Source organism: Eriocheir sinensis, chromosome 59 (genome assembly GCF_024679095.1).
Source record: "Eriocheir sinensis breed Jianghai 21 chromosome 59, ASM2467909v1, whole genome shotgun sequence".
Lineage (NCBI taxonomy): Eukaryota > Metazoa > Arthropoda > Malacostraca > Decapoda > Varunidae > Eriocheir > Eriocheir sinensis.
The window spans coordinates 10,746,696-10,773,330 of NC_066567.1; the positions used below are offsets into that span (position 1 = coordinate 10,746,696).

Below are 26,635 nucleotides of genomic sequence, written 5' to 3' on the forward strand. Positions count from 1 at the left end.
TTATTCACTTATCATACATAAATAACCTCTAAAAATACCCTTAAGTAAATAATATAAGGGAAAAATCAGTAAATAAAGCCAGAAAAGGAAGATAGACAGTAAATTGGAAGTACGACAGTTTCCATATATATACAAGAACCACTTTTTATTCACTCAGTCACCGTGCATATATAGCCTCTAAAAACACCCTAAAGAAAATTAGATAAGGGGAAAACCAGTAAATAAAGCCGGAAAAGGAAGATAGAAGGTAAAATGCAAGTATCAGAGTTTCCATAATAGACAGGAACCACTTTATATCCACTTGCCATATATGTATAACCTCTAAAAACACCCTAAAGAAAATTATATAAGGGGAAAACCAGTAAATAAAAGTAAGAATAGGAAATAATAGGAAAAAAAGCAGTACGACAGTTTCCATTTATACAGTGACCAGCCGGCAGCGAACTCAGTGTTGACATAAGAGTGAAAGAGTGAGGTCACGCGCCGCCAAGCCTGCACAGGACAATCAACAGAGGTAAACACATTCCTTTCACGCCCACAAGGGAATTAATTAACCTTTTCACACCTTAATTAACCTAAAGAAAGACTATAGAGGGCTTAAAGTGCTCCGGATCCTTAATAATACGTGTTCAGTACTGGGGCATGACTTGTATGGAACGGGATGGGGACGTGTCAGGGTATCAGGGTCAAAGAGGGGGGGGTGGAGGGGTCACATGGGGGAGGGGGCGTGACCTTTTTTATACTCTAATTGACTTAAAGGAGCTATTATAAAAGGCTTAAAGTTCCTTGGATCCATTTAAATAGGCCTACCTTTGCAATATTGTATGGTATGGGATCAGGGTCAAATGGGGGGGGGGGGTCATATGGGAAGGGGGCGTGACCTTTTTTTTTTACACTAATTGACCTTAAAGAACTATTATAAAAGGCTTAAAGTTCCCTGGATCCATTTAAATACCTTTGCAATATTGTACGGTATGGCATTGGGGTATGGGATCAGGGTCAAAGGGGGTGGGGGTGGGGGGTGGGCAGAGGGCGTGACCTGTTTTACACTAATTGACCTTAAACAACTATTAGAAAAGGCTGAAAGTTCCCTGGATCCTTTTAAATACCTTGGCAATATTGTATGGTATGGGATCAGGGTCAAAGTGGGGGGAGAGGGGTCACATATGGGGGAGGGGGCATGACCTTTTTTTTGCACTATTTGACCTTAAAGAACCACTATATAGGGCTTAAAGTTTCCTGGATCTATTAATATATCTTGGCAATACTGTACGGGTTCAGGACGTATAAGGGAATCAGGGTCAACTGGGGTGGGTAGGGGAGGTCACAAGGGGTCAGGGGGTCATTGGGGGCGTGTCTATTGATGGTGGTGGTGGTGGAGGTTAGGACTAAGTAGTATCATATTCCTGTGTCTCATTTTTCTTATTTGCACATTAGGGTTATACTGTATGTAGAATATATTAGAGATGTAACCAATATTTTTTTTTCTTTTCCATCAAAGGACACAGCTCAAGGGCAATAAAAAGAGTAAAAAAAAAAAAGAAAGCCCACCACTTGTTGCTCCTATAATAGATAACAGTAAAGAGTAGCCAAAAGAGAGGTCAATTTTGGGTGGAGAGGCGTCTTGATTGATACACTCTTCTTGAAAAAGGTCAAGTCATAGGCAGGAGGAAATATCGGCAGTATCAGCCTTTACAATGATAGAGATGAGCAGCACGTTATCTCATTAATATTGGATTTTTCATGTTTTTTGGGGGGGATAGTTGAGGGATAGAATTTTTGGGGATGGAACTTAGACTGACATTCTTCTCCCATCTACAAGGACTAACATTCTTCTACAAGGACTTATCATATAATACCCTAATCTTGTGTATATTTTAGCATGTGTTATTTCGGTTGATATGTATTTTTGTGAGCGGGTCGAGTTTTCCTGATATAGAAGAGATGTTTCCACGACTTTTCATTGTCATTTCCACACTTGTTTTGACCTAGACTAAAGAAACAGGAGATGGTTAAAAGCAAAAGAAAAGAGAAAGAGGTGGAATAAAGAAAAGTAAGATTGGTGAGGAAAAGGAAGAAGAAAAGATGGAATTAAGGAAAAACAAAATTGGTAAGGAAAAGAAAAAAAATGATTAAGAGCAAGAAAAAAGGTAAGATGAAGCAAACACAAAATTGATGAGGGAAAGAAAGGTAATACAAGCAGAAAAAAAGGAGGAATGAAGGAAAACAAGATTGGAAGGGGAAAAAAAGATGATCAAAAGCAAAAATGAAAATAAGAATAGGTGGAATAAAAGGAAAAAACAAGACATAAGGAAAGGAAAGGAAGGTAAAAGGAAAAAGTGAAATATAGGAAAAACAAAAATGATGAGGGAAAGAAAGTCAAGTAAATAATAAAGAAATAAAATAAAGAAAAAAACAAGCTTGATGAGGGAAACAAACGTGTCTAAAAACAATAAAAGAAATAATAGAGATAAGACAAAAGCCAGAGCAAGACTGATAAGGCTGCAGGAAGGGCCAGAGTGCTGATTACAAGACCTGAGAGAGCAGAAAGGTGATAGCAAGGTAGATCAAGAGAGGACTGATAAGATAGACGTTAGATCAGTGGGAGGAAGTCAGGCTGGATTAGTGAGTGAAAAGAAGATGTTAGTTCAAGTTGGATTAGTGGAAAGAACAGGTTAGTTTGAGAAGGGTTAGTGGTAGGAAGACAGGTTAGATTTGTGGGAAGAACAGGTTAGTTTGAGAAGGGTTAGTGGTAGGAAGACAGGTTAGATTTGTGGGAAGAACAGGTTAGTTTGAGGTGGGTTAGTGGTAGAAAGACACTTAAGTTAGATTAGTGACAAGAAGAGGGTAGTGTGATTGAGGTTGCTAGGAAGGATGACTGGTTAGATTAGTGGAAAGAAAAGGGTAGTTGAAGTCAAGTTAGTGGCATAAAGACAAGTTAGAGTACGTTAGTGAAAAGAAGAGGTTACTTTAAGATGGGTTAGTGGTAGGAAGACACTTAGGTTAGATTAGTGAAAAGAAGAGTGTAGTTTAAGAAGGGTTAGTGGTAGGAAGCACGTTAGAATAGATTAGTGAAAAGAGGAGGGTAGTTTGATAGAGGTCAGTAGGAATGGAGACAGGTTAAAGTAGGTTAGTGGACATAAGAGATTAGTGTAAGTTAGGTTAGTGGTAAGGACAGATTAGGTTAGAGGAAAGAAGTTTGTCTGATGATGGTTAGGTTAGTTGAAAGAAGTAGGTTAGTGAACATAAGAGATCAGTGTAAGTTAGGTTAGTGGTAAGGACAGATTAGGTTAGAGGAAATAAGTTAGTCTGATGATGGTTAGGTTAGTAGAAAGTAGGTTAGTGGACATAAGAGATTAGTGTAAGTTAGGTTAGTGGTAAGGACAGATTAGGTTAGAGGAAAGAAGTTAGTTTGATGATGGTTAGGTTAGTTGAAAGAAGTAGGTTAGTGAACATAAGAGATTAGTGTTAGTCAGGTTAGTGGTAAGGACATGTTAGGTTAGAGGAAAGAAGTTAGTCTGATGATGGTTAGGTTAGTAGAAAGTAGCTTAGTGGACATACGAGATTAGTGTAAGTTAGGTTAGTGGTAAGGACAGGTTAGGTTAGAGGAAAGAAGTTAGTCTGATGATGGTTAGGTTAGTTGAAAGAAGTAGGTTAGTGAACGTAAGAGATCTGTGTAAGTTAGGTTAGTGGGAAGGACAGGTTAGGTTAGAGAAAGAAGTTAGTCTGATGATAGTTAGGTTAGTAGAAAGAAGAAGTTAGTCTGATGAGCTGTTAAGATCCAAAACTATCCTAAATCATATATCTATGTAAATTCACTCTTTCAAAATGGTGAGAAAAAAAGATAGTTAAAAGTCTTACCAATCATGCACTAAAATCACACAGGAAAGGGTTAGATTAATTCATAGATAAGGAGAGATTATTACCAGTGATATATTTACAGGAGGAAATATACATGTGTCCACTCAAGAAAAATGACTGGAGTAGCTATTACGAGGTGGTCTGTGTAGCTTGCTGAGTCACCAGTGTTGCATCAGAGGTTAGTGAAGGGTGGGAAGGTGTGCGTGCGAGAGCAAGATTTATATGCAGTGTAATGGTTTGGAGGAAGAGAAAAATAGATTAGGGCCAAGTAAGAAATGAAAGTGTACTGGATATCGTGTTTTTTTTTGTAGCTCATGAAAGATTTATGACACTTTTCTTCTTTTGTTTTCTTTCTTTCTTTCCTTCCTTCCTTCCTTCTTGTCTTTCCCTCTTTCTTCCTTACCTGTGAATCTATTTTTTCCATTGATTTGCCCGTTTGCAGAGAGAGAGAGAGAGAGAGAGAGAGAGATTAGAGCAAGTAATAAAGAAAAAAAAGTATACTAGATGTTAAGTGTCGTAGTTGTTCATGGAAAATATATGCACTGTAATGATCTTGAAAGGCAGAGAGAGAGAGAGCGTAAAAGAAATTAGAGCAAGTATGAAAGAGTTAAAAAAAAGTGCTCTAGATGTTTTTAGGTTATTTTAGGTTAGAGCAAAGACTTCAAACTGTCATAGAGAGGGGGAAGAAGGTGTTAAAGGAAGGGTCATGCTGTGTAATAAGGTCTTTGAGAATTACAAGGTCATGCTGTGTAAGGTCTGAGAATTATAAGGAATCAGGTTAGGGAGGGAAAAAAAATAAGTGGTCTGGATTTTTATTTCCTGGTAGTTGAAAAAAAAAATAATAAAACAGGAAATTATAGAAAAAAAAGAAAACACACACACACACACACACACACACACACACACACACACACACACACACACACACACACACACACACACACACACACACACACACACACATGAGGAAGACCTTGCCCGGGTGACATGCGGAAAAGCCCTCAATTTGAGTCTCGGTACAAGAAAAAAAAAAAAAAAGGAAATAAAAAGAAAAAGAATGAAATGAAATAAAATAAAATAAATGTAATGAATGAAAATAAGAGATAAAATAAATAAGAGAAAGGAAATAAGAGAAAAAAAAGAAAACGTAGAAGGAAAAATTAAAATGAAAAGAAATAGGAATTGGATAAATATAAAACACACACACACACACTCCTGATTTTGTGCCTCATTAGCAAGTTTGATTTCTTTTAAGTATATTCAGTGTTTTTTTTATTTTTTTATTTCTTTTTAATGGTAGGTGTTAATGGTAAGGGATGTGGTCTCTCTCTCTCTCTCTCTCTCTCTCTCTCTCTCTCTCTCTCTCTCTCTCTCTCTCTCTCTCTCTCTCTCTTATTATTTTTATTATTTTCTCTTTTTTTATGACTTTACTGACCCTGTTTATCCTTTTTTTTTTTTTTGTTACTGTTAGAGAGAGAGAGAGAGAGAGAGAGAGTACTATTGCACCCAAGAATCCACCCCCTGTCTCTATCTCTCTCTCCCATACACTTCCTTTTTTTTGCGAGGTCATTGGTCTCTTCCTTCTTTCTCTCCTCCACCTCTTTTCTTCCTTCCTTCCTTCCCTTGTTTCCTCCACCTTTGTCTTCTGCTCCCCTTCCTTCCTTCCCTCCTCCTCTCCTTTACCTCTTTCCTCCTTCCTTCCTTCCTTCCTTTCCCTTCCTAACTCTTTTTCCTTCCTCCTTCTGTTTCTCTTTTCTTTCCTTTTCCTGTATTTTTCCTTCCCTTTCCTCTTTTCTTCCTTCCTTTTCTTCTCTCCAGACCTCTTTTGTTTTCCTTCTTATTCCTCTGTTTTCCTTCCTTCCTTCTTTTCTTATCCCTTTCCTTTCCTTTCTAACCTTCCCTTCTTTCCTTTCTCCTCTTCTTTCCTCCTTCTTTCTTTCTCCTTCCTTCCTTTCTCCTCCTTCCTTTCTCCTGTTCTTCCTTCCTCCTCATTTCTTTCTCCTTCCTTCCTTCCCTCATCTCCTTCCCTCCTCCTTTATTTCCTCTCCTCCTCCTCTTGACCCAAATCAACTCTTCCCTCCTCCTCCTCCTCCTCTTCTCTGCCTTTAATCAACTTTCCTCCAACATTTTTTCCTCCCTTCTTCTCTCCTTTCCTTCTCTCCTCTCCATTCACACCCACTTCTTCCTTTTTTTCTTCCTCCGTTTCCTCGCCCTGTTTAATGATTCTGTGTGTGCGTGTGTGTGTGTGTGTGTGTGTGAATGGACGGATGTGTTAGTGTGTATATTATCTCTCTCTCTCTCTCTCTCTCTCTCTCTCTCTCTCTCTCTCTCTCTCTCTCTCTCTCTCTCTCTCTCTCTCTCTCTCTCTCTCTCTCTCTCTCTCTCTCTCTCTCTAATTAACTCCTATAGGACCTACACCTTGTTACACTATGTTGACTAAACACACACACACACACACACACACACACTCTCACGAAGACGCCGTTGAAAAAGTTCATCAGATTTAAAAGCAGCTGTTGCCTTCCTCCTCCTCCTCCTCTTCCTCCTGCTCCTCTTCCTCCTCTTCTTCATGGTTTGTGAGATGAGTGAATGTGATATGTGATACTGGTGTCTGCATGCTTGTCTGTCTCCTCCTCCTCCTCATACTCTTACCCCATCTCTATGCAAATAATGAAATGGTAGTATTAAGAAGGTCAAGTTGGTGCACACCCACACCCACACACACACACACACACGTACGCAACTGTTCTTAAAATATGTATAAAAAAATAAAGAAGTGTCAGTTGGTTTTCTGTGTTGGAATTCTGGCTTTGTGTGTGTGTGTGTAGTAATGGGTTTTGTGTTTGTCTATTCTCTCTCTCTCTCTCTCTCTCTCTCTCTCTCTCTCTCTCTCTCTCTCTCTCTCTCTCTCTCTCTCGGGAATGTCAGTTAGGTGATAACTGTGTGTGTATTACGATTGCTTTGGCCCTAATTAGCGTCTCTCTCTCTCTCTCTCTCTCTCTCTCTCTCTCTCTCTCTCTCTCTCTCTCTCTCTCTCTCTCTCTCTCTCTCGTAATATCCGTTTTAGTTATTTTTTCTCTCCATTTCCTTCCGTTTTCTCTCCCTTCTTCCCTCCCTCCCTTTCCCTCCCTCCTTCATTCTCTCTCCTTCCTTTCTTCACCCTCTCTGTCAACTTCCTTTCCTCTCCCTCCTCCTTTTCCTCTCCTCTCCTTCATTTTCTCTCTCCCTTCCTTCCTTTCTTCCTTTTCTTCCCTCCCCTTCCATTCTCCTTCTCTCTCTCTCTCCCATCTTCTTTCCTCTCCCTCCTTCCTTCGTTCCATTCTTCTTTCCTTCCTCTCTCTCCCTCTTCCTCCTTCCTTTCCTCTCCTCCCTCCCTTATCACACCAACTGAACACACACACACACACACACACACACACACGCTATACCACTTTGATGTTACCCGCTCTCTCTCTCTCTCTCTCTCTGTCTATCAATACCAACCCTACCTGTTCAACCACTCACCTTACCTGTAGACTCCTCCTCCTATATACCTGTAATTTGGGCCTACACACCTGGGCATTCTTGCAGACCTGGTTAGTGGTTACGTTACTGGATTCCTTTGTTTTTGTCTTGATTGTTGTGTTGACTTTTATTTTTTGTTTTGTTTTTTGTTGATGTCTTGTTGTTTTCTTTCTTTATCTTACTTTTTCTTCTTTCTTTTTTTCTTTCTTCCTCGTCTCGTTTCTTATCTCTTTTTTCTCTATCTTTCTGGTCTTTTTCCTATGCCTCATTTTCTTCTTTTCTTTCTTCATCTTTTCTCTCAGTTTTTTCCTTCTTCTTTCTTCTTTCTTCGTTTCTCTTCACTAGTTTTTTTCCTTTTCTTTCTTCACCTCTTCTCTTTTCTTCTCTTCTTTACTTCCATTCCATTTGTCTTCATCTTTCTTTCTCTTCGTTTCTCCTTTCTTTCTTCCTCTTCTTTCTTCTTTCTTAATTTCTCTTCATTAGTTTTTTCCTTTTCTTTCTTCCTCTTTTCTTCTCTTCTCTTAACATCCATTCCTTTTGTCTTCATCTCTTTCTTTCTCTTTGTTCCTTCCTTTCTTCGTTCCTCTTCCTTAGCTTTTTCTTTTCTTTCTTCCTCTAATATTTTCTTCTCTTCACATACATTCCTTTTGTCTTCATCTCTTGCTTTCTCTTTGTTTCTCCTTTTTTTCTTCCTTCTCTTCTTCCCTATTCTCCTTTCTTCTATACCTTTCTTCTTCCCTCCGTCCTTCCTTTCTTCCTTCCCGCCCTTCCTCTCTTAGCCATATAATTATTACGGTTACTTTTCTCTCCATTCCCTCCTTCTCTTCATACAATATTCATCCCACCATTCCTTCCATCCTCCTCCTCCCTCCTTCCTTCCTTCTTCCATAATATAGTACTCAATATCTCCTCCCTCCCTCCATCCCCCCCCCCCTTTCTTCCCTCCTTCTTTTCTCTGTGGTCATTTCTTTCCCTCCTTCCTTCCTTCCTTCCCTAATATCTCCTTCCCTCCTTCCTTTCTCTGTGCTTATTCCTTTCCCTCCCTCCCTTCCTTCCCTCCTTCCTTCCTTCCTTATCTATTGAGTATCCAGACCCCCTTTTCTCTCCCTCCCTCCCTCCTCCTCCTCCTCCTTTTTTCTTCCTCCCTGTTATGTAACCTGCTCTCTCTCTCTCTCTCTCTCTCTCTCTCTCTCTCTCTCTCTCTCTCTCTCTCTCTCTCTCTCTCTCTCTCTCTCTCTCTCTCTCTCTATCTATCTCTATATTTATCTATCTCTATCTCACAGGTGGGCTTGGTTACCAGTCTATTGAGGTGAGGTGAGGAGCAGGTGTGTGTTTGGACAGGTGTGTGTGTGTGTGTGTGTGTGTGTGTGTGTGTGTGTGTGTCAGGTAAGTTAACCACCTGTAGGTCATTGACAAGGCTGGGTACAGAGGTGAAGCTATGGCCTCCCTTCCCCTACCCCCCTTCCCCAGCCCCCCCCCCACACGAACTCGAAGATGCTACAGGTATGGACAGAGTAACGGGAAGACAGGTAGAGATAGATAGGTAGATAGACGGATCTCTATATGTCAAACTTATCTATCTGTCTCTTTGTCTATTTATTTATTTTTTAAGCTTTTTTGTAGTTTTTCTTTATTTTTTTTCACTTCATTTCTTTATCGCATTTTCCTCCTTTTCTTCCGTTATTTTATCCTTTTCTTTCTTTTCGTCTTCATTCTTCCATTTTCTCATCTTTCTGTTCTTTCTTCCTTCCTTTTATCCATTTCTATCTATTCCTTCCTTCCTTTTCATCTCCCTTTAATCTCCTCCTCCTCCTTCTGTTCTTCCCTCTCATTCCTTTTCCTTCACTCCTTTCATCCTTCCTTCCTTCCTTCCTTTTCATCTCCCTTTAATCCTCCTCCTCCTCCTCCTTCTGTTCTTCCCTCTACCATTCCTCTTCCTTCACTCCTTTTCATCTCCCTTTAATCCTCCTCCTCCTTCTGTTCTTCCCTCTACCATTCCTCTTCCTTCCTTCCTTTTCATCTCCCTTTAATCCTCCTCCTCCTCCTCCTTCTGTTCTTCCCTCTACCATTCCTCTTCCTTCACTCCTTCCTTTCTTCCTTCCTTCCTTTTCATCTCCCTTTAATCCTCCTCCTCCTCCTCCTTCTGTTCTTCCCTCTACCATTCCTCTTCCTTCCTTCCTTTTCATCTCCCTTTAATCCTCCTCCTCCTCCTCCTTCTGTTCTTCCCTCTACCATTCCTCTTCCTTCCTTCCTTTTCATCTCCCTTTAATCCTCCTCCTCCTCCTCCTTCTGTTCTTCCCTCTGTCATTCCTCTTCCTTCACTCCTTTCTTCCTTCCTTCCTTTTCATCTCCCTTTAATCCTCCTCCTCCTCCTTCTGTTCTTCCCTCTGTCATTCCTCTTCCTTCACTCCTTTCTTCCTTCCTTCCTTTTCATCTCCCTTTAATCCTCCTCCTCCTCCTCCTTTGTTCTTCCCTCTACCATTCCTCTTCCTTCCTTCCTTTTAATCTCCCTTTAATCCTCCTCCTCCTCCTTCTGTTCTTCCCTCTACCATTCCTTTTCCTTCACTCCTTTCATCCTTCCTTCCTTTTCATCTCCCTTTAATCCTCCTCCTCCTCCTCCTTTGTTCTTCCCTCTACCATTCCTCTTCCTTCCTTCCTTTTCATCTCCCTTTAATCCTCCTCCTCCTCCTTCTGTTCTTCCCTCTACCATTCCTCTTCCTTCCTTCCTTTTCATCTCCCTTTAATCTCCCTCTCCTCCCATCTTCTCTTCCTCTTCCTCTTCCTTCCTTCCTTTTCATCTCCCTTTAATCCTCCTCCTCCTCCTTCTGTTCTTCCCTCTTCCTTCACTCCTTCCTTTCTTCCTTCCTTCCTTTTCATCTTCCTTTACTCCCCTCCACCTCCTGTTCTTCCCTCTACCATTCCTCTTCCTTCACTCCTTTCATCCTTCCTTTCTATTTCTTTCCTTCCCTCCCTCCTTTAAACTCTTAACTTTTCTCTCCTCGAGTGGATGTGCTGTGTAGGTCAAAGAGGGAGGAAGGGAGGAGGAGGAGGAGAGGGGTGACTGGCCTGCATGTTGCTACGAGTTACCTGATGGAGGAGAAGAGAAGAAGAAGAAGAAGAAGAAGAAGAGGAGGAGTAACGGAAGGAGAGAGAAGAGAGAGAGTACCTGGAGGAGTGAGAGAGAGGAAGAGGGAGAGGAGGAGGAGAGCTTATCATGGGTACTGCGAATACGAGGAAGAAGAAGAAAAAGAAGAGGAGGAGGAGGAAGAAGAGGTCGAGGAGGGGGAGGAGGAACAACAGGTCAAGGAGGAGGAGGAGGAGGAACGTATCCGATTTGAAGCGGTTTCGGGAGAGAGAGAGAGAGAGAGACGCAAGAGGGAGGTGAGGGCGGGGCAGTGACGTGGTGAGAGGAAAAAAAGAGAAAGAGAGAATTAAAGTAAGGTCGTATTGCCTTGTGTGTATGTATGTGTGTGTGTGTGTGTGTGTGTGTGTGTGTGTGTGTGTGTGTGTATATATATATCTCTCTCTCTCTCTCTCTCTCTCTCTCTCTCTCTCTCTCTCTCTCTCTCTCTCTCTCTCTCTCTCTCTCTCTCTCTCTCTCTCTCTCTCTGTGTGTGTGTGTGTGTGTGTGTGGTGGGTGCCTTAGGAAACACACGGAGAGAGAGAGAGAGAGAGAGAGAGAGAGAGAGAGTATACCTATATAGGTCTTATAAGCATACCACACTTTCACAATCCACCTTGCACAGAAGCATTACAATTATTATTATCATTATTATTATCATTATTATTATTATTATTATTATTATTATTATTATTATTATTATTATTATTATTATTATTATTATTATTATTATTACTACTACTTCTACTACCACATAATAAGAATTTGGGGTGGTATGTTAACGATTGATTGATAAGATAACATGTAAGTGTGTGTGTGTGTGTGTGTGAATCTATGTTCAGCTCAATAATGTATTTTTCCTCATCTATCTATCTATCTATATCTCTCTCCCTCATATTCCTTCTGTAACCATCTATCTATCTAGTCTATAACATGAATAACGTGTGTGTGTGTGTGTGGCAGTACTTTCTTTTTCCTCATCTATTTATCTATATCTATCTATCTCTACCTCTACCTCAATATCCTTCTCTAACCATCTATATATCTAGTCTATAACATCTGAATAACGTGTGTGTGTGTGTGTGTGTGTGTGTGTGATTACATGACCAACAGAAAATTTACCTAATCACAAAAACCCAACCTGTTAATCTACCTGTTTTACACCTGGATAACCCACAAAACTCACCTGTACGTACCTGCCACGCTCACACCTTAACCTCAAGCTTTCACTCATTATGTCGCTCGCGTTCTCGGTTCAAGTGTTCTCATTCTTATTTTTTCATTAACTTTTTTTTATTTAATTTTTCACACAATGGTCTTGAACACTCTTTGTCTTTATGTTTGACCGCCTGACATGGTTCTTTTTTTGTGTGTGTCTTATGTAGTAGGACGTGTTGTGGTCATGGTGGTGGTGGTGGTAGTAGTAGTAGTAGTAGTAGTGGTGGTGGTTGTGGTGGTAGCAGTAGTAGTAGTAGTAGTAGTAGTGTATATTGTGTTTTTGTTGTCATTGCTAAAAACCGTAACCCATATAAGTAAAAGTCATGGATATATGGTACAAAATGATTACCTGTGTGTTCGTGTGTTCCTCTCATCGTCTATAACCAATTATCTATCTGTATCTATCGTTATATACTATCATTTATCTATTATCTACCTGTTATCTATCCGTTTAAAAGTATATATTGTTTATCCTCCTTTGTAAGCCGAATAATGAAAGGAAGAGAGAGAGAGAGAGAGAGAGAGTAAAACAAGAAGAGCAAAACAATAGAAAAGAAAAAGAAAGAAAGAAAAAAAAGGAAAGAGAGAGAGAGAGAGAGAGAGAGAGAGAGAGAGAGAGAGAGAGAGAGAGAGAGAGAGAGAGAGAGAGAGAGAGAGAGATTGATTTTGACGATGATAACCACCTTTGAATACCGCCACGTTCTCCCGAGCTAGCAGTGAATCACCTGTCCCCTATCCCAAATGACCACCTGGATTACCTCGCACACCTGTCTGTTATTCACCACCCTTTCACCGACCTTTTCCATCCTACACTTGTACATATAACCCTCCTCTGTTACCTCTGCGCACGCGTATGTATGTGTATGTGTGTTGGTTTTCTCTCTCTCAAAACACCTGTGACTCACCGCCCACACTCCTCTACAAACGTCACCTCTTCCAGCTGGTACGAACACACAAACACCTGTTGACACTCCTCCCTTCCCCCCCCCCTCACCAGCCCTCCCCACTTCTCCTGAGCAAGCAAATAAAAAAAAAATACGTCGTTGATTAAGCTCAATACCTACCTCGTTTATATATATTTTTTGGGTAATTTTTTTCGAATTATTATTATTATTTTTTTTAGTCTTTTCAGTTTGTGCTTCTCCCCACTTCACCTGAGCAAACAAATTGAAAAAATACGTCGTTGATTAAGCTCAATACCTCGTTTATATATACTTTTTGGTATCTTTTTTTTTTTGTCGGTTTTCTTTTTTTTTTATTAATCTGTTTCGGTTTGTATTTCTTTTGTATTTTCTTTTGTATTTTCTTTCCCTTCCTTTCATATTTTTCCATGTCTCTCCCATCCCCAGCCTTTCTCTTCATTGCCTCTGTCATATGCTTTCTCCTCCTTTCCCTTCCTTTCATATTTTTCCATATCTCTCCCATCCCCAGCCTTTCCCTTCATTGCCTGTCATATGCTTTCTCCTCCTTTCCCTTCCTTTCATATTTTTCCATATCTCTCCCATCCCCAGCCTTTCCCTTCATTGCCTGTCATATGCTTTCTCCTCCTTTCCTTTCCCTTTCTTTCCTTTCATATTTTTCCATATCTCTCCCATCCCCAGCCTTTCCCTTCATTGCCTCTGTCATATGCTTTCTCCTCCTTTCCCTTCCCTTTCTTTCCTTTCAAATTTCTTTCCATATCTCTCCCATCCCCAGCCTTTCCCTTCATTTCCTCTTATCATATACTTTCTCTTTCTTTCCCTTCCCTTCCTTTCCTTTCATATTTTTCCATATCTCTCCCACCCCCAGCCTTTCCTTTCATTGCCTCTGTCATATGCTTTCTCCTTTTTTCCCTTCCCTTTCTCTCCTTTCATATTTCCATATCTCTCCCATCCCCAGGTCAGGTCAGTCCATTCATCACTGCAACAAGCTTCCTCTCTTCCATAACACATAGCAGGATGATAAGTAAAAGGAGTTAATAGTAGGAGAGTAGAAAATGAGTCAGGTCAGGTTAAGTTAGGTCAGGTCAGTCCATTCATCACTACAACAAGCTTCCTTTCTCCCATAACACACCAGTATGATGAGTAAAATAAGTTAAGAGTAGGAGAGTAGGAAATGAGTCGATCGGTACTTAGCTCACTCAGGTCAGATCAGTCCATTCAACACTGCAACAAGCTTCCTCTCTTCCATAACACGTAGCAGGATGACGAGTAAAAGGAGTTAGAGTAGGAGAGTTGAAAATGAGTCGGTCGATACTTAGCTCACTCAGGTCAAGTCAGGTTAGGTCAGGTCAATCCATCCATCACTGCAACAAGCTTCCTTTCTCCCATAACACATAGCAGGATGACGATTAAAAGGAGTTAAGAGTAGGTCAGGTCAATCCATCCATCACTGCAACAAGCTTCCTTTCTCCACTACAGAATGACGAGTATATGAAGGAGCGGGAGGCGTTCGTCCCTCCCGCGGCCGTGGTGGTAGGCCTCCCATGGACCACTCCGCGACCACCCCCATCCATGCCCCACTACTTCGAGACCCAGAAGCTGCACCGTTAGCGCCTTCGACAGACACAGAGAAACATGGCAAGAGCGGGGAGTTCGGAAGCCCCGGCAGGAGGAGGAGGGTGCGAGGGCTGCCGCATCTTCTGGCCATCAATGCGTTGGTCTGCGGCGTTGAGATCGTGTCCAGTGCGGCCTTCACGTACATCCCCCCGCTGCTGCTTAAGGCCGGCTACACGGAGACCCTCATGACGATTATTCTAGGGATAGGTGAGTGATGGTTTCGCTGGTAGCTATGTTGATTTTTTTTTTTTTTTCGTTTATTTTGGTGGAATTTGGTAGGTTGTGTTATGTTTGTGTTTTGTTTTGTTTTATTTGTGTTTTTTACAGTATGCAGGTGTTGGGTTTGGTATGACTGGTGTGTGTGTGTGTGTGTGTGTGTGTGTGTGTGTGTGTTTTCTCCCAAGGTCATTGAAGACGTGTGGTGGTGGCTTCTGGAGCAAGTCATGGAGGGAGGAAAGGGGAAAAAAAAGGTGAGGGGGGAAGGGGAGGAGGAGGAGGACATTCAGACCACACAGACCCTATGGCATAAAAAGGGGAGGAGAAAGGGAGAGAAAGGGAATACATGTTTAAAAGAAAGGATCTCAGGTTTCCCCACGGTGAGCATCGGGTTTCATTCCAGTTCTCTTCTGGTATGGGTGTGGTGCCCGAACCGCCCAGCCCTCGTATACTCAAACGCTGCAGGCTCTTGTTACAATCATGTCTGAAGGCCACAGAAATGATAAATCAAGTTGTCATAAGTGTCTTGCAAAACTACCGCTAGGAGATTGAAACCACCTATATTAGTCCCTTTAACTTCAGTGAGAGCTAAGTAAAATATGGGGTAGTGTTTTTTCCTGTTCATAGTGTAGAAATCTTGCAAAACTACCACTAGGAGATATGAACCAACCTATGTCAGTCCCTTTAACTTCAGTGAGAGCTAAGTAAAATATGGGGTAGTGTTTTTTCCTGTTCATAGTGTAGAAATCTTGCAAAACTACCACTAGGAGATATGAAACCACCTATGTCAGTCCCTTTAACTTCAGTGAAAGCTAAGTAAAATATGGGGTAGTGTTTTTTCCTGTTCATAGTGTAGATATCTTGCAAAACTACCGCTAGGAGATATGAACCACTTATGTCAGTCCCTTTAACTTCAGTGAGAGCTAAATAAAATATGGGTTCTCATGAGTGGTGTCGAAATCTTGCAAAACTCCCACTAGAGATATGAACCACTTATGTCAGTCCCTTTAACTTCAGAGCTAATTAAAATGAATATACTTAGGAGTTGAAAGGTGTGGGAAAACGGGCTCAGGGAAGGTTGCAAGGCGGGTAAAAGAAAATAGCAACACAAAGAGTTCTGAGGGTGGGTTGACAGATGAGAGGTTGACATTCCCGGGGCGTTTTGTTTGCTCCCGAGAACCACAAGTGTTGAGGCTTGTTTGATATATACATGGGGGTGGTTATATGGTTTCAAGGTTATGTGTGTGTGTGTGTGTGTGTGTGTGTGTGTGTGTGTGTGTAGCATTCAAGGTTTATATCACTCATTTCTATTTTCATACCTTGATACTCACTTTTTTTGTTAGTTATGGGTATTTCTTGCACACACAACCTTAATTTTTTTTCAGCTATGGGTATTTCTTCCACACACAACCTTAATTTTTTTCCTAGCAGTGTCTGTTTTTGCATCCTGTCTTCCTTCTTTCTCTCTTTTCTTCTTGACCACTTCATAATGTTAAGTTTTTGTGGTTATAATTACATCCATTCCCTTTCATCTCTTTGGATACCCTACGCCCCTGTCCACCCAACAGTGAATGGGTACCAGGTATCATAGCTGGGCGTTATCGCGATACTTTATCGCTGATAACAAAATTGGGTTATCGGCCATCCGCTACTTATTTAAATATATATCGGTATCTTCGTTACTTTTGTAACCAAACTAGCGATAATCGTTACTTTCTTCCGCCTCTCAGAAAAAAAAACGTTGTCTCCACCCTACTGCGCATGCGTGGCCCGGGCGCCCGGTGTTGTATGAAAAACACTTCGGGGTATGAAATATCTTCGGTGAAGAGATTTCATACTTAGATCATCAACATTAAAAACACTAGGTTATTTTTTGTTAAACTCAAAAATCAATATATCAAAGAGAAAAATCATTTAACTTTGACCAAAAAATGATTATTCACTGCCTCAAATTTGATATTCCATATTCGTTTGTGGGCATGCCATGGTATTGAAGGCACCCAGTGTTATGTTATTTGGTGTCCCATCGTCAAAAGCTGACCCTTTTGTTTACAAACACTGGTCTCTCGTGAACTGTGCATGTTCAGACCAGTAAACGTAGCCCTGTACAATCTCACAAAGCTTTTTAACACATTAAGAGTTGTTGGAAGGCAGAATCAGACAAACAGTACCACCATCCTCGCTGTTTCTAGAACGACACTCTGTACATATAAATACAACTCGTATAGTGTCGTTCTAGAAACAGCGAGGATGGTGGTAGTGGTACTGTATGTCTGATTCAGCCTTCCAGCAACTCTTAATTACGGTTAAAAAGCTTTGTGAGACTGTACGGGTCTACGCTTGCTGGTCTGAGCATGCTCAGTTCACGAGAGACCAGTGTTTGTAAACAAAAGCGCCAGCTTTTGACGGTGGGGACGCCAAATAACACAACACCGGTTCAGGCGTTTCTAGTATTACCATCCATATGTACGTGTCAACGTGTGGTTTTCAGGTTTTGTAAGTTTTTTAAAATACAGACAATGAAAATTTAAATTCATCTATGTTTTTTTTATTTTTTTATTTTTTTTTTATATATCAATATAGTATTGTTTTCGCCTATTGGACTTATCCCTAGCTAGTATTGGAATTGTGGATTTATATCGGGTATCGGTTATCGCCTATATTTGTGTGTCTAGTTAACCTAACCTAACCTAGTTAACGAGTATTGGTTATCACCGATAAGGTTTTCCATTATCGGTTATCGGGAATAAGGTTTTCTGTTATTGTGCCCAGCTATGCCAGGTATTAATCGGGGGTTGTGTCCTGTCTCCTGTTCCCTTCTCCTATAAATCCTTCCCCTTCTGTCTCTCTCCGGCATATGACCACAGATGTTGTGCCGACTAAACAAAACTTTCCAACTTGTTCATCTCTTTGCCTCTAGTTGTGAGAATATTTATTTGTTAGCATTTCCTCATGAAGCAGCATTTTTTTGTACTCTTTCCACCATTCTTGTGTGCTTCACTTATTTTATTTTTATTTATTTACTTATTTTTTTAGTGTGTGTGTGTGTACATGTAACCATATACGTATACCACACCTCACCCTCTACCCGTAGCCCCGTTTCTGGACATGGTGACGGTGCCGCTGCTAGCCGAGTGGAGCGACCAGTGCACCTCGGCCCTAGGGAGGAGGCGGCCCTTCATCATGTTCCTGTCCACCATCCTCCTCTTCTCCCTCATCGTCATCCCCCACGGCACCACCATCACCTCCGTCCTCTCCGGCGACTCATCCGTCAAGCTACAGTGAGTTGTTGTTGTCGTCTTATCATTCTTTGTCTTTCACTTCCTTCCTTCTTCTCTCATCTCTCATTGTCCTCTGTCATTCTTCGTCCTCTTCTTCTTTGTTGAGAGTTATCGTACTTATCAGTCTTCTATATTCTCATTCTTTTACCTTCCTCCTCTTCCTCTCATTCATTTAGCTACAGTAAGTTGTCATCGTCCTCAGATCATTCTTCGTCCTTCTTCTCTTCTTTGTTCAGTTATCGTACCAATAACACGGCCTTTCCCTACCCCAGCATGATCATCCTTGCGGTGGGGGTCATCCTGCTAGACTACAGTTACCAGGCGCTGTTCAACCCGTGTGAGAGCCTCCTGTCGGACCTGGTGGCTACCTCGCCGGAGTGGGAGCAGACGCGCGGCTTCACCGTCTACTCCGCCTCCATCTCCCTCGGCTGCATCCTCGGCTACCTCATTGTTTCCATTGACTGGTCCTCCGCTGGTGAGTTTGGGGCGTCTGTTGTGTTGTTGTTTTGGTTTGATTATTAGCGTGTATCTGCTCATTGTTACTCATTTTCATTCTCATTAATTGTTGTACTTATTTTTGGGGGTCAGTTATTAATTTGTCACTCATATCTAATTCCTTTTGTACTGTAATTATCTTCTGTCATTCATATTTTTGCTTCAGAATACTTTTACTGTCAAATGCAAAGATTGTCTTCCTCCGCAGGGTTCCTCCTCGGGTCCCAGGAGCAGACGGCGTTCTCTGTGATCTTCGTGCTGTTCCTGCCGTGCCTGTTCCTGACGCTCTGCTTTGCCCGGGAGAAGCCCTTCACGCCAACCCGAGGCGTTGCGGGGCACGCCCTGGGGGAGATCGTGCTGGGGGAGGACTACCTGAAGGGCCACGGCAAGGAGGTGGGGGTGCTGGACCTGACCCAGGACCCGCCAGCGTTAGTGAGGGACCACCCGTCTGATGGTGGCTACGAGAGCGGGTCCAGCGAGACGGAGGAGACGGCGCCACTGGTCCTGCCGTCCTCGGAGATGCTGCGGTGGCGGTACCAGCGCTTTGTGCACACGCTGAGCCGCCTGCCACACCTCACGATGCAGCGGGTGGTCAACGGCCTGCTGCGGCTGTTGTGGAAGGCCGTCATGCTGCTGGTCTATCTCCCATACCAGGTGAGGGAGCCAGCCAGGTGGTGGTGGGATGGACGGTACACAGGAACACTAGACATGTCAGCACACTGCATGACATGACTGCATATTGTTGTGTGACTAAGGGTCATAGTCTCATATTTCAGGGCTTACACACCCATATTTAACCTGGTAGCAGTGGGGATCATGTTTCTTAATGGTCCCTCTAAGCTTAGAGAAAAATTAGTAAAAATCATCACTCACACAAACCATTTCATAATACATATCAAGGCATTTGTGATCGGTTTATGCATCATCTGTTTTGGGGGGTTTATATCATGGCACAAATTTGGCCCGTCGCTGGTACACGATAAAGCCACAAATTTGGCCCGTCGCTGCTACATGGTAAAGCCACAAATTTGGCCCGTCGCTACTACCAGGTTGACAATGCTTTCGTAGAGGTTGTTGTGGGCATTTCCATGAGTAGTTTTACGAGCCTAGTGATAGTTTGACAAGGCTTCTGCACCATGAATGAAAAAAAAACTATGAAAATGTGACTAATCTCCTTTGTGGCCTTGGAAAATAGTTATTGTGAGGGCCAAAAAGCATCTGGGAATACTGAACTTAATCCTCATCCTCCCCCAGGTGATCAAGCTCCCCCTGGACACGTGGCGGCGGGTGAGCACGGCCCCGGTGGTGCTGCGACGGCTCTTCCTCTCGGAGCTGTTTGGCTGGATGGGCATCATGTGCCACAACATGTTCTTCACCGACTTTGTGGGCCAGTACATGTATGGCGGCCTGCCTGACGCCCCGGAACACACCACTGGCGCCGCGCTCTACGATGAGGGCGTGCGCATGGGCTCCTGGGGACTCTTCCTGCACAGCCTCACTGGTTAGCTGATCATCCTCCTTCATTGTATCCTCTTCCTCCTCCTTCACTTTATTTTACTCCTTCATTTTATTTTATGCCTCCTCCTCCTTCATTGTATCCTCTTCCTCCTCCTTCACTTTATTTTACTCCTCCTTCATTTTATTTTACTCCTCCTCCTCCTTTATTGTATTCTCTTCCTCCTCCTTCACTTTATTTTACTCCTCCTCCACCTTTGTCTTATTTTTCCTTCTCCTCCTATTATCACTACCATTCTCGCCTTCCTTAAAATATTACTGACTCAAACAGAAACATTAACATTTGGAGAGGATTCAGATTGGCAACTAAGATGATACCAGTTTTCAGAATGTCTCCACACACCAAAATATTATGAGAACCAACCAGATTTTCCTGCATTCCATGACTATAAGACTAAACTGGGTACAAGGAGATACAGGCAGGAGAAAAGATGCTTAGTTCAGTTCCAATCAAGTAAACAATAGGTCAGAACACCCCTAACACAACACCTCCTTCCACCCTGCCTGTACCCCATCCATGAGTATAAAACTAAATTGGGTTCAAGTTAGATCAGATCACCCCTTACGCCTCGCCTCTTTCCAGCCTGCCTGTACGCCTTCTTCGTGCAGCAACACCTTGTCCACCTCCTGGGCCACCGGTTAGTGTTCCTGGGCGGCATGGGCGTATTCACCCTCTCCATGACTGCCACCATCGCCGCGCCTTCCATCACCTTCGTCAATGTGGTCACGGCGCTCTCAGGGGTCGGGTTTGCGGCCATCACATCCACGCCCAACATGCTCGTCACACTGTACAACTCGGACAGGGGGGTGAGACCCATGTGCTTAGCGGAGAGAGAAAATTGCCTCTTCTCTTTAGATTTTCAGCTCCTGTTTACATTTCTAGCTCCTGTCTATGTTTCTTACCAAATTTTGATGGTCATTTTTGCTCCCCATCCTGGTAAACTCTGGGAAGGATGTGAGGCCCATGTGCTTAGTGGAGAGAGAAAAATGCTTCTTCTCTTTTGATTTTCAGCTCCTGTCTACATTTCTAACTTAATTTTCATGGTCAATTTTTGCCTTTCACTCACATTGGAAAGGAAGGAAGGTGAGGTCCATGTGCTCAAATGAGATACAAAAAATACCTCTTCTCTTTAGATTGATGGTGTTAATGTCTTCCAGTGTTCTCCGGCAGCTTCTAACCACACTCATCTTCACAGGTTTACATGTGGGACGACCCGAGCCCAGAGGGAGGCGAAGAACGGGGACTCGGAACAGACGTAGCGGTGCTGGACACTGCCTTCTTCCTCTCGCAGATCATCCTCTCCGTGAGCATGGGGCCGCTGGTGGATCTAACAGGCTCGGCGCTGCCCTACATGGTGGTGGCAGCACTCACCAGCTTCGTGGCGGTCTACTGCGGCACTCGGATAGTCTTCACTGACACACACTTGAGGCAGCTGCGACTCGGGCAATTTTAGTCGGGATAATATGTCTCCCATTAGTCTGGGGCCTTAGTTACTTGGTGGGGTTGTAGGCTTGTGTGAGGGGCTTTGGTTGGGGTTGTGGAGGCTGAGGTTTGAGGGGGTTAGGTGGGTTGGGTGTGAGGTGCAGGGATTGAAGGAGTTACGAGGATGAGTTGAGGTGGAGTGATTAGGGAATGGTGTGTGGGGGTTTTAAGGAAGGGTTGATTAGGGTCATGGAGGTTGAGGCAGCAGGCTTGAGGGGGTGAGGTGGGTTGGGTTTGAAGAGGCTATGAAGGTGAGGTGGAGTGATTATGTAAAGGTTTGTTGGGGTTGTCAGGAAGGGACAGAGCTAGTGTGTCCATGCAGTGGCTTAGTGTTGATGGCACTTGTTGCTGTGTGGTGGGAGGTGCCGAGTGGAAGAGTGGACTGTACAATGACTAGGGTATTTGGGATGTGGGTGTGGGCATGGGCAAAGGGTGTTGGGTATTAGTAATGACAGTTAGTGGAGGTTGTTTTCCTTGGGGCTACTAACCAGGTGAGGCTGACCTGCACATCACTAGTATTACTGTTGTTCTCTGCATGGACACTCATGCAGAGCGGTGAGTTAAACTTTTATTGGTCACGGCTTTGCCCGGGAGCGTTGCAGTATTTATTGCATATGCAAGAGTATTTTTTATTGTATTCTGATGGTTGAGATTAATATTTTAGTCTTTTATATAAAGTTATCATCTTTTATATTTATTTATATGTTTATGAGGTTTTACTGGAAGCTGGTTTCCCTCATGCTCTGAGGTGGAGGGCTGAGCGGCACCACCGGCCTCACAGCCACTGCTTGTGCCTGCTGCTGTTACACCGGTGAAGTACAGACACCCCTAACAAGGCAGCCTTCAGAGGCAGCACAGCCAGCAGGGGAGACAGACCCATGCACAACTCTGGGCTGTGAGGCTGTCCGGTGCCTGCCACCCTTGTCCACAATTTTGTAGGTGCTTGTTGGCTGGTCTATGAAAATTTTTATTCTTTTTTAATTCAGTTACAGCATGATAATTCCATTCCTGGGACTGACGTAATGTATCTAGCATTCAGCCGCGGAGCAGAGGGAAGCTGGTAGTATTGTGTTCATTAATAGTATGTCGCCAATTTTTTGTTGCCAAAGGGAACAAGGCACAAGACGAACACCTCCCGCCAGCGATGCAATGAGTCACCCGCAATGTGTCAAGAGAATCTCGCTTTTAAGGTGTTATGATGTCTCTGTGCCAAGAACAAAGGGTTCAGGTGAACTGGATGGGTGACTCCGTGTTTGCCACCATCACCACCACCACTGACTCCCTCTCAATCAAATTTTCCTCCCATTGATCACTCGGCAATCAGGTTTTTCCTGTCAGGTGTTCAACAACCTGTCAGTCTCTCCTCCAGGGAGTCTTGTCATCCAGGAGTGTGGTGGTGTGGCTCACCCATCCAGGTGACCACTAACAGGTCAGGCAGGGCAGGGAGCAGCTCACTCATTATGTTAGTCTAGTAGCCTGAAGTGGGAAGGTGCAGCCCAGAGTTGCTCTTCCCACAAGTTTAACCGAAACCACAAATTTCCTGAAGTCTTCCCGAAGCAAGCGAAGGAGTTAGTCTTAATGTTTGCTTGTCTCCATGTTGCATTTCCTCCCCTTGGACATCTCTCAGTGCCCTTAATTAAGCTCCAGCCTGCACTGTGAATACAAAGAGAATCCCTCCATTGTTTTGTAACACATCAGGATAGCCAGTAATGCAGAAACTTCAATTCTTTACCTGCATCTTAGTGCTGTTTTACTCATTGCATTAGTCAGTGCTTTCAATACTAGTTAATTAGTGAACAAAGTGAAGTACCTGTCAAACAGATTCCAAGTTGCTGGGTGTGTGTTGCAGAGGTGACATCATCTTCAGGCTGAGGTTTATGTGGTACATAAGATTTTCCATAACCTGAACAAACCGCATTGAGTAGGTTTAGACCACTTCCCGGTGCTGCAGGAACCCGTGCTCATTCGTCTGTACATTTAAGCACAAAGACCTGCACTGAACACGGTCTGGGATTGATTTGTTGGCACATGTTCACGAGCTTCTTCACATGTTAATACTTAGCAAGGGACTGGCGTCACAGTGTTGGGATGAGTCACAGTTCTTGCACCTTTTGTTGGTCTTCCTCGGAGGATAGTCAGTTACCGTTTGCTCCTTGCCGAGGGGAGGATGGACTTCTCCCTCCCTTCTCTTCACCATTCTTTGTCAGGGAGGGAGGAAGAGGAAGTTTGTTCCTTCTCCTCTTCTCATTCCTTCACAAGTGTACTTAAGCCAACAGTTTATGGGGAAGTTTTTTTTGTGCATGTCTGACAAGTATATTCCATGTCTTCTGTATATGGGCGAGATTGCCTACGTTGAATTTTGACATGCGTTTGAGGTGCTGATACAGTGTAAATTATTGTTTTATATTCTATAGGTATCCCAAATGAACACACTGAGTGCCAGGATTCGAACCTGGGATTTCTGACGAAGTCAGGGCAGCATGCCAACCAGGCCATTTGGGATGTTTTTCACTGTGTTAATACATAGGAAGAACAGACACCAGAAGACCTATCGGTCTATGATGAGGGTGTCTGTTTACTACCACTACTACTAGTAATCTACGTGTGGTAGGACAGGACAGAATAGATGAAGGCTCCTACAGTTTCTCTAATTCTATAGGTATGTTTGGTGGAAAAGATCAGACATGTCTCCAATACTGATTAGATCAGCCATGTCTGCAAGATCACATGAAATTATGTTAGCCAATGTTAAGCATTCCTCTGCTGTTGCTGTGAGCTGAAGAGGTGATAGAAGCACTTTAAATGTATAAACATTTCAAAGAAGTAACTTGTTATATAATGTAAGAATGAGATCAGAACTTTGTGTCACAGGCATGGCTGACCTCAACAGTATACATTTGATTTCCAGACAAGTTAAAACCATGAATTATATTTAGTGTTGTGAGCCACAGTAACATGCATCTGATGAAACACTCACCACTTGCATCATCTACAGTAGTAAGCGAGGGACCCACATGTCCTATTGAGTGGTGCCTGTCAGCTGTTTGACTGACACTTCCCACAGAAACTATGTCAGCAGGAGGCAGCCACAGTTATGTAAAGTGTCAGGGGTCTTGTCACTAGGGTTTAAGGCTTACAATCTCCACCTTGCTGATTACAACTTTCAAATGTTTATTTTGTTGGAGTGTGTCTTCTCTGGTGCGCAGGGAAAGTACAAGACTGTGCCGGAGTGCTTAGTCTCCTCTCACATTTATGGAGGGCGACAGTTATGCTCAGTTGTGTAAATTTGTGGACATTACTTTTAACTTAACAACTTCATACGCAATCACACCACCGATCACTAGACGTTTCTTTATCAGACCTCAGTTGTCGTGACACTCAATAATGGATCAGTTTTTCCTGTAGTCAAGTTGGCAAGCCTAGGTGAGCTTCACCTTGCAGGCTGGCATCTTGGGTGTGGGCTCCATGACAAGCGAGCATCACCCACTAAATGACATTACTAACATTGTACCTCTAACATTACTGCATATTTAATAACTATGATACATGAGTACAAAAGATACTTCATTATACGACAGTAATGAAATTGACATGGAAAGAATTTACTGGTCATCCATGATGTCCCAACTTTGCCTGTACCCAAGATGTCTGTGTCAGGGGACAAATATTGATATACTGAACATGTTTTGGCATCTTGACTAAGAAAAAACAGACCCATAATGGGGCACAAAAGCTTCATCAAGCAACACAATCATTTAGTTTGATGCAGCCATGCCTCGCCTCGCCTCGCCCCACACCAATAATTTGTTGGGTCTTAGTTTGGCCAACAGCACACAGCTGATGACCAAGACCAAGACTTGGTCTGAACCAGCACCATATTGTTGTACATATACCATATATATCAAAAGTATATATATGCCATGTAATATATACACCATGCCTCAACAAGTTATATTCCACGTGTTGTTTACGCCATTGTAAGGTGTTTGTCGTTATTCTGTTCTGTATAACGACGAACTCCTTACAGCAAGTTTAAGCAACACGTGGAAGAATATAACTCGTTACGGCAAGGTGTATAATTATGTTACATACTTCATACATTAGTGTGGTGTTGGTCCAGACCAAGTCTTGGTCTCGGTCTTCTGGCGTATGCTATGCTGCTTGAATAAGTTAGACATCACGGGGTTTGACAAACAAAAAATTACCCTAGCGTAAAGTCCATTTTGATGTGAGCCAAAGTGTGTTGAGCGGGGTATGACTATTTTAAAATTTAAAAAAATTGCAGCTAAACTCTTTGATTAAAATCTGCTACTGTCTTGAGTGGTCTGCAACACACTGCACAATGTTGTGACATCAGTAACTCCCTGGATGAAGAATGGTGGCTATGACAGCCTCAGTCCTCAATGTGCAGTGCACAGCTCCTTGAAGTTGTCTTTCATTGTTATTCATATATTTATATCACTAAGCCTAATTTAAATGTACAAATAATTATGAAAAGGCAACTCTTAAAGAGCGGTACTGCCCAGAGAAAACTGGCGCACCTCCACACGCGCCTGCACCCAGGGAGCTACTGGCCACAGTGTCTTGACCTGCAGTCCTGAGGTACTTGTGAGGGCCCCTTCTTCTCCTTGCAATGCCTCACTCTCCTGCCAGAAGCTATGGACGGTGGTAAACTTTAACCTCAGGTTGGCGGACAATCCATCCTGCAACTCACTGAGAGGCTGCTGAGCCTCATGCAGGTTGTGATCATCATAAAGTTGTAAGTTATTCTGCAACTCTCACAGAAAGGAATATTGTAGCATTATAATTTAATGTTCGTGACATCCAGCCATGCAAAAGAAATGTTACCGAGTGCTTTGCGTGAGGTAAATTTGATGATGGCACATGTTGAAACTTATAACAGCTTGAACCATATTTGCCGGTGTACGCAAAGAACAATATTGTGATTTACATGGTAAGGAATTTTTATTACTTTATGTTTAGAGATGTTTTAATTATGGTTGAACCAGGTTGTGGCCAAGCTGAGTGGGCCCAGCTATATACATAAGATGAGCTTATCTGAGGTACATGTTACCATCAGCACAAAATAGGCTTGTGTATAATTAAAGGAAATTATAACTATTTTCATAAAGCTTGATTCCCATGTTGTGTATTAATACCCTCCCGGATACATTGCTATTCCACAATGCCAACACAGGGCAATGTATTTCATGTGCTCCAGAGGTACTGGAATAATTGAGACAGACTTGCTGTGTCTTGGAATGATTGCACATATGGTGTGGCGTGCATTTAGCCTAAAAAATTAACTTAGAACTAGATCAACTGAGCACTTAAACATTGTGCACATAACAAATGCATAAATTATGTATTAGAAACCATCTCACTAATGAGCTACTGAAGGGGT

General features: G+C 42.7%; 1 protein-coding gene across 1 annotated transcript; it reads left to right on the forward strand.

The window, feature by feature from the left end:
- Positions 1–421: 421 nt before the first annotated feature.
- On the forward strand, positions 422–26,374 carry LOC126985582 (solute carrier family 45 member 3-like). The gene is made up of 8 exons (XM_050840736.1): positions 422–514; positions 14,104–14,448; positions 17,552–17,738; positions 18,011–18,213; positions 18,442–18,887; positions 19,488–19,734; positions 20,332–20,555; positions 20,945–26,374. Exons 2-8 carry the CDS (start codon positions 14,169–14,171, stop codon positions 21,200–21,202), a joined length of 1,845 nt encoding a protein of 614 aa, XP_050696693.1. The 5' UTR covers positions 422–514; positions 14,104–14,168; the 3' UTR covers positions 21,203–26,374.
- Positions 26,375–26,635: the final 261 nt, after the last annotated feature.

What these genes read in the sequence shown, in the direction of transcription:
- LOC126985582 (XM_050840736.1), top strand. Translation starts at nt 14,169, where the DNA reads ATGGACCACTCCGCGACCACCCCCATCCATGCCCCACTACTTCGAGAC. An exon ending in TGGTCTATCTCCCATACCAG is followed by an intron (nt 18,888 to 19,487) that starts GTGAGGGAGCCA and finishes ATCCTCCCCCAG; the next exon opens with GTGATCAAGCTCCCCCTGGA. An exon ending in TGTACAACTCGGACAGGGGG is followed by an intron (nt 20,556 to 20,944) that starts GTGAGACCCATG and finishes TCATCTTCACAG; the next exon opens with GTTTACATGTGGGACGACCC.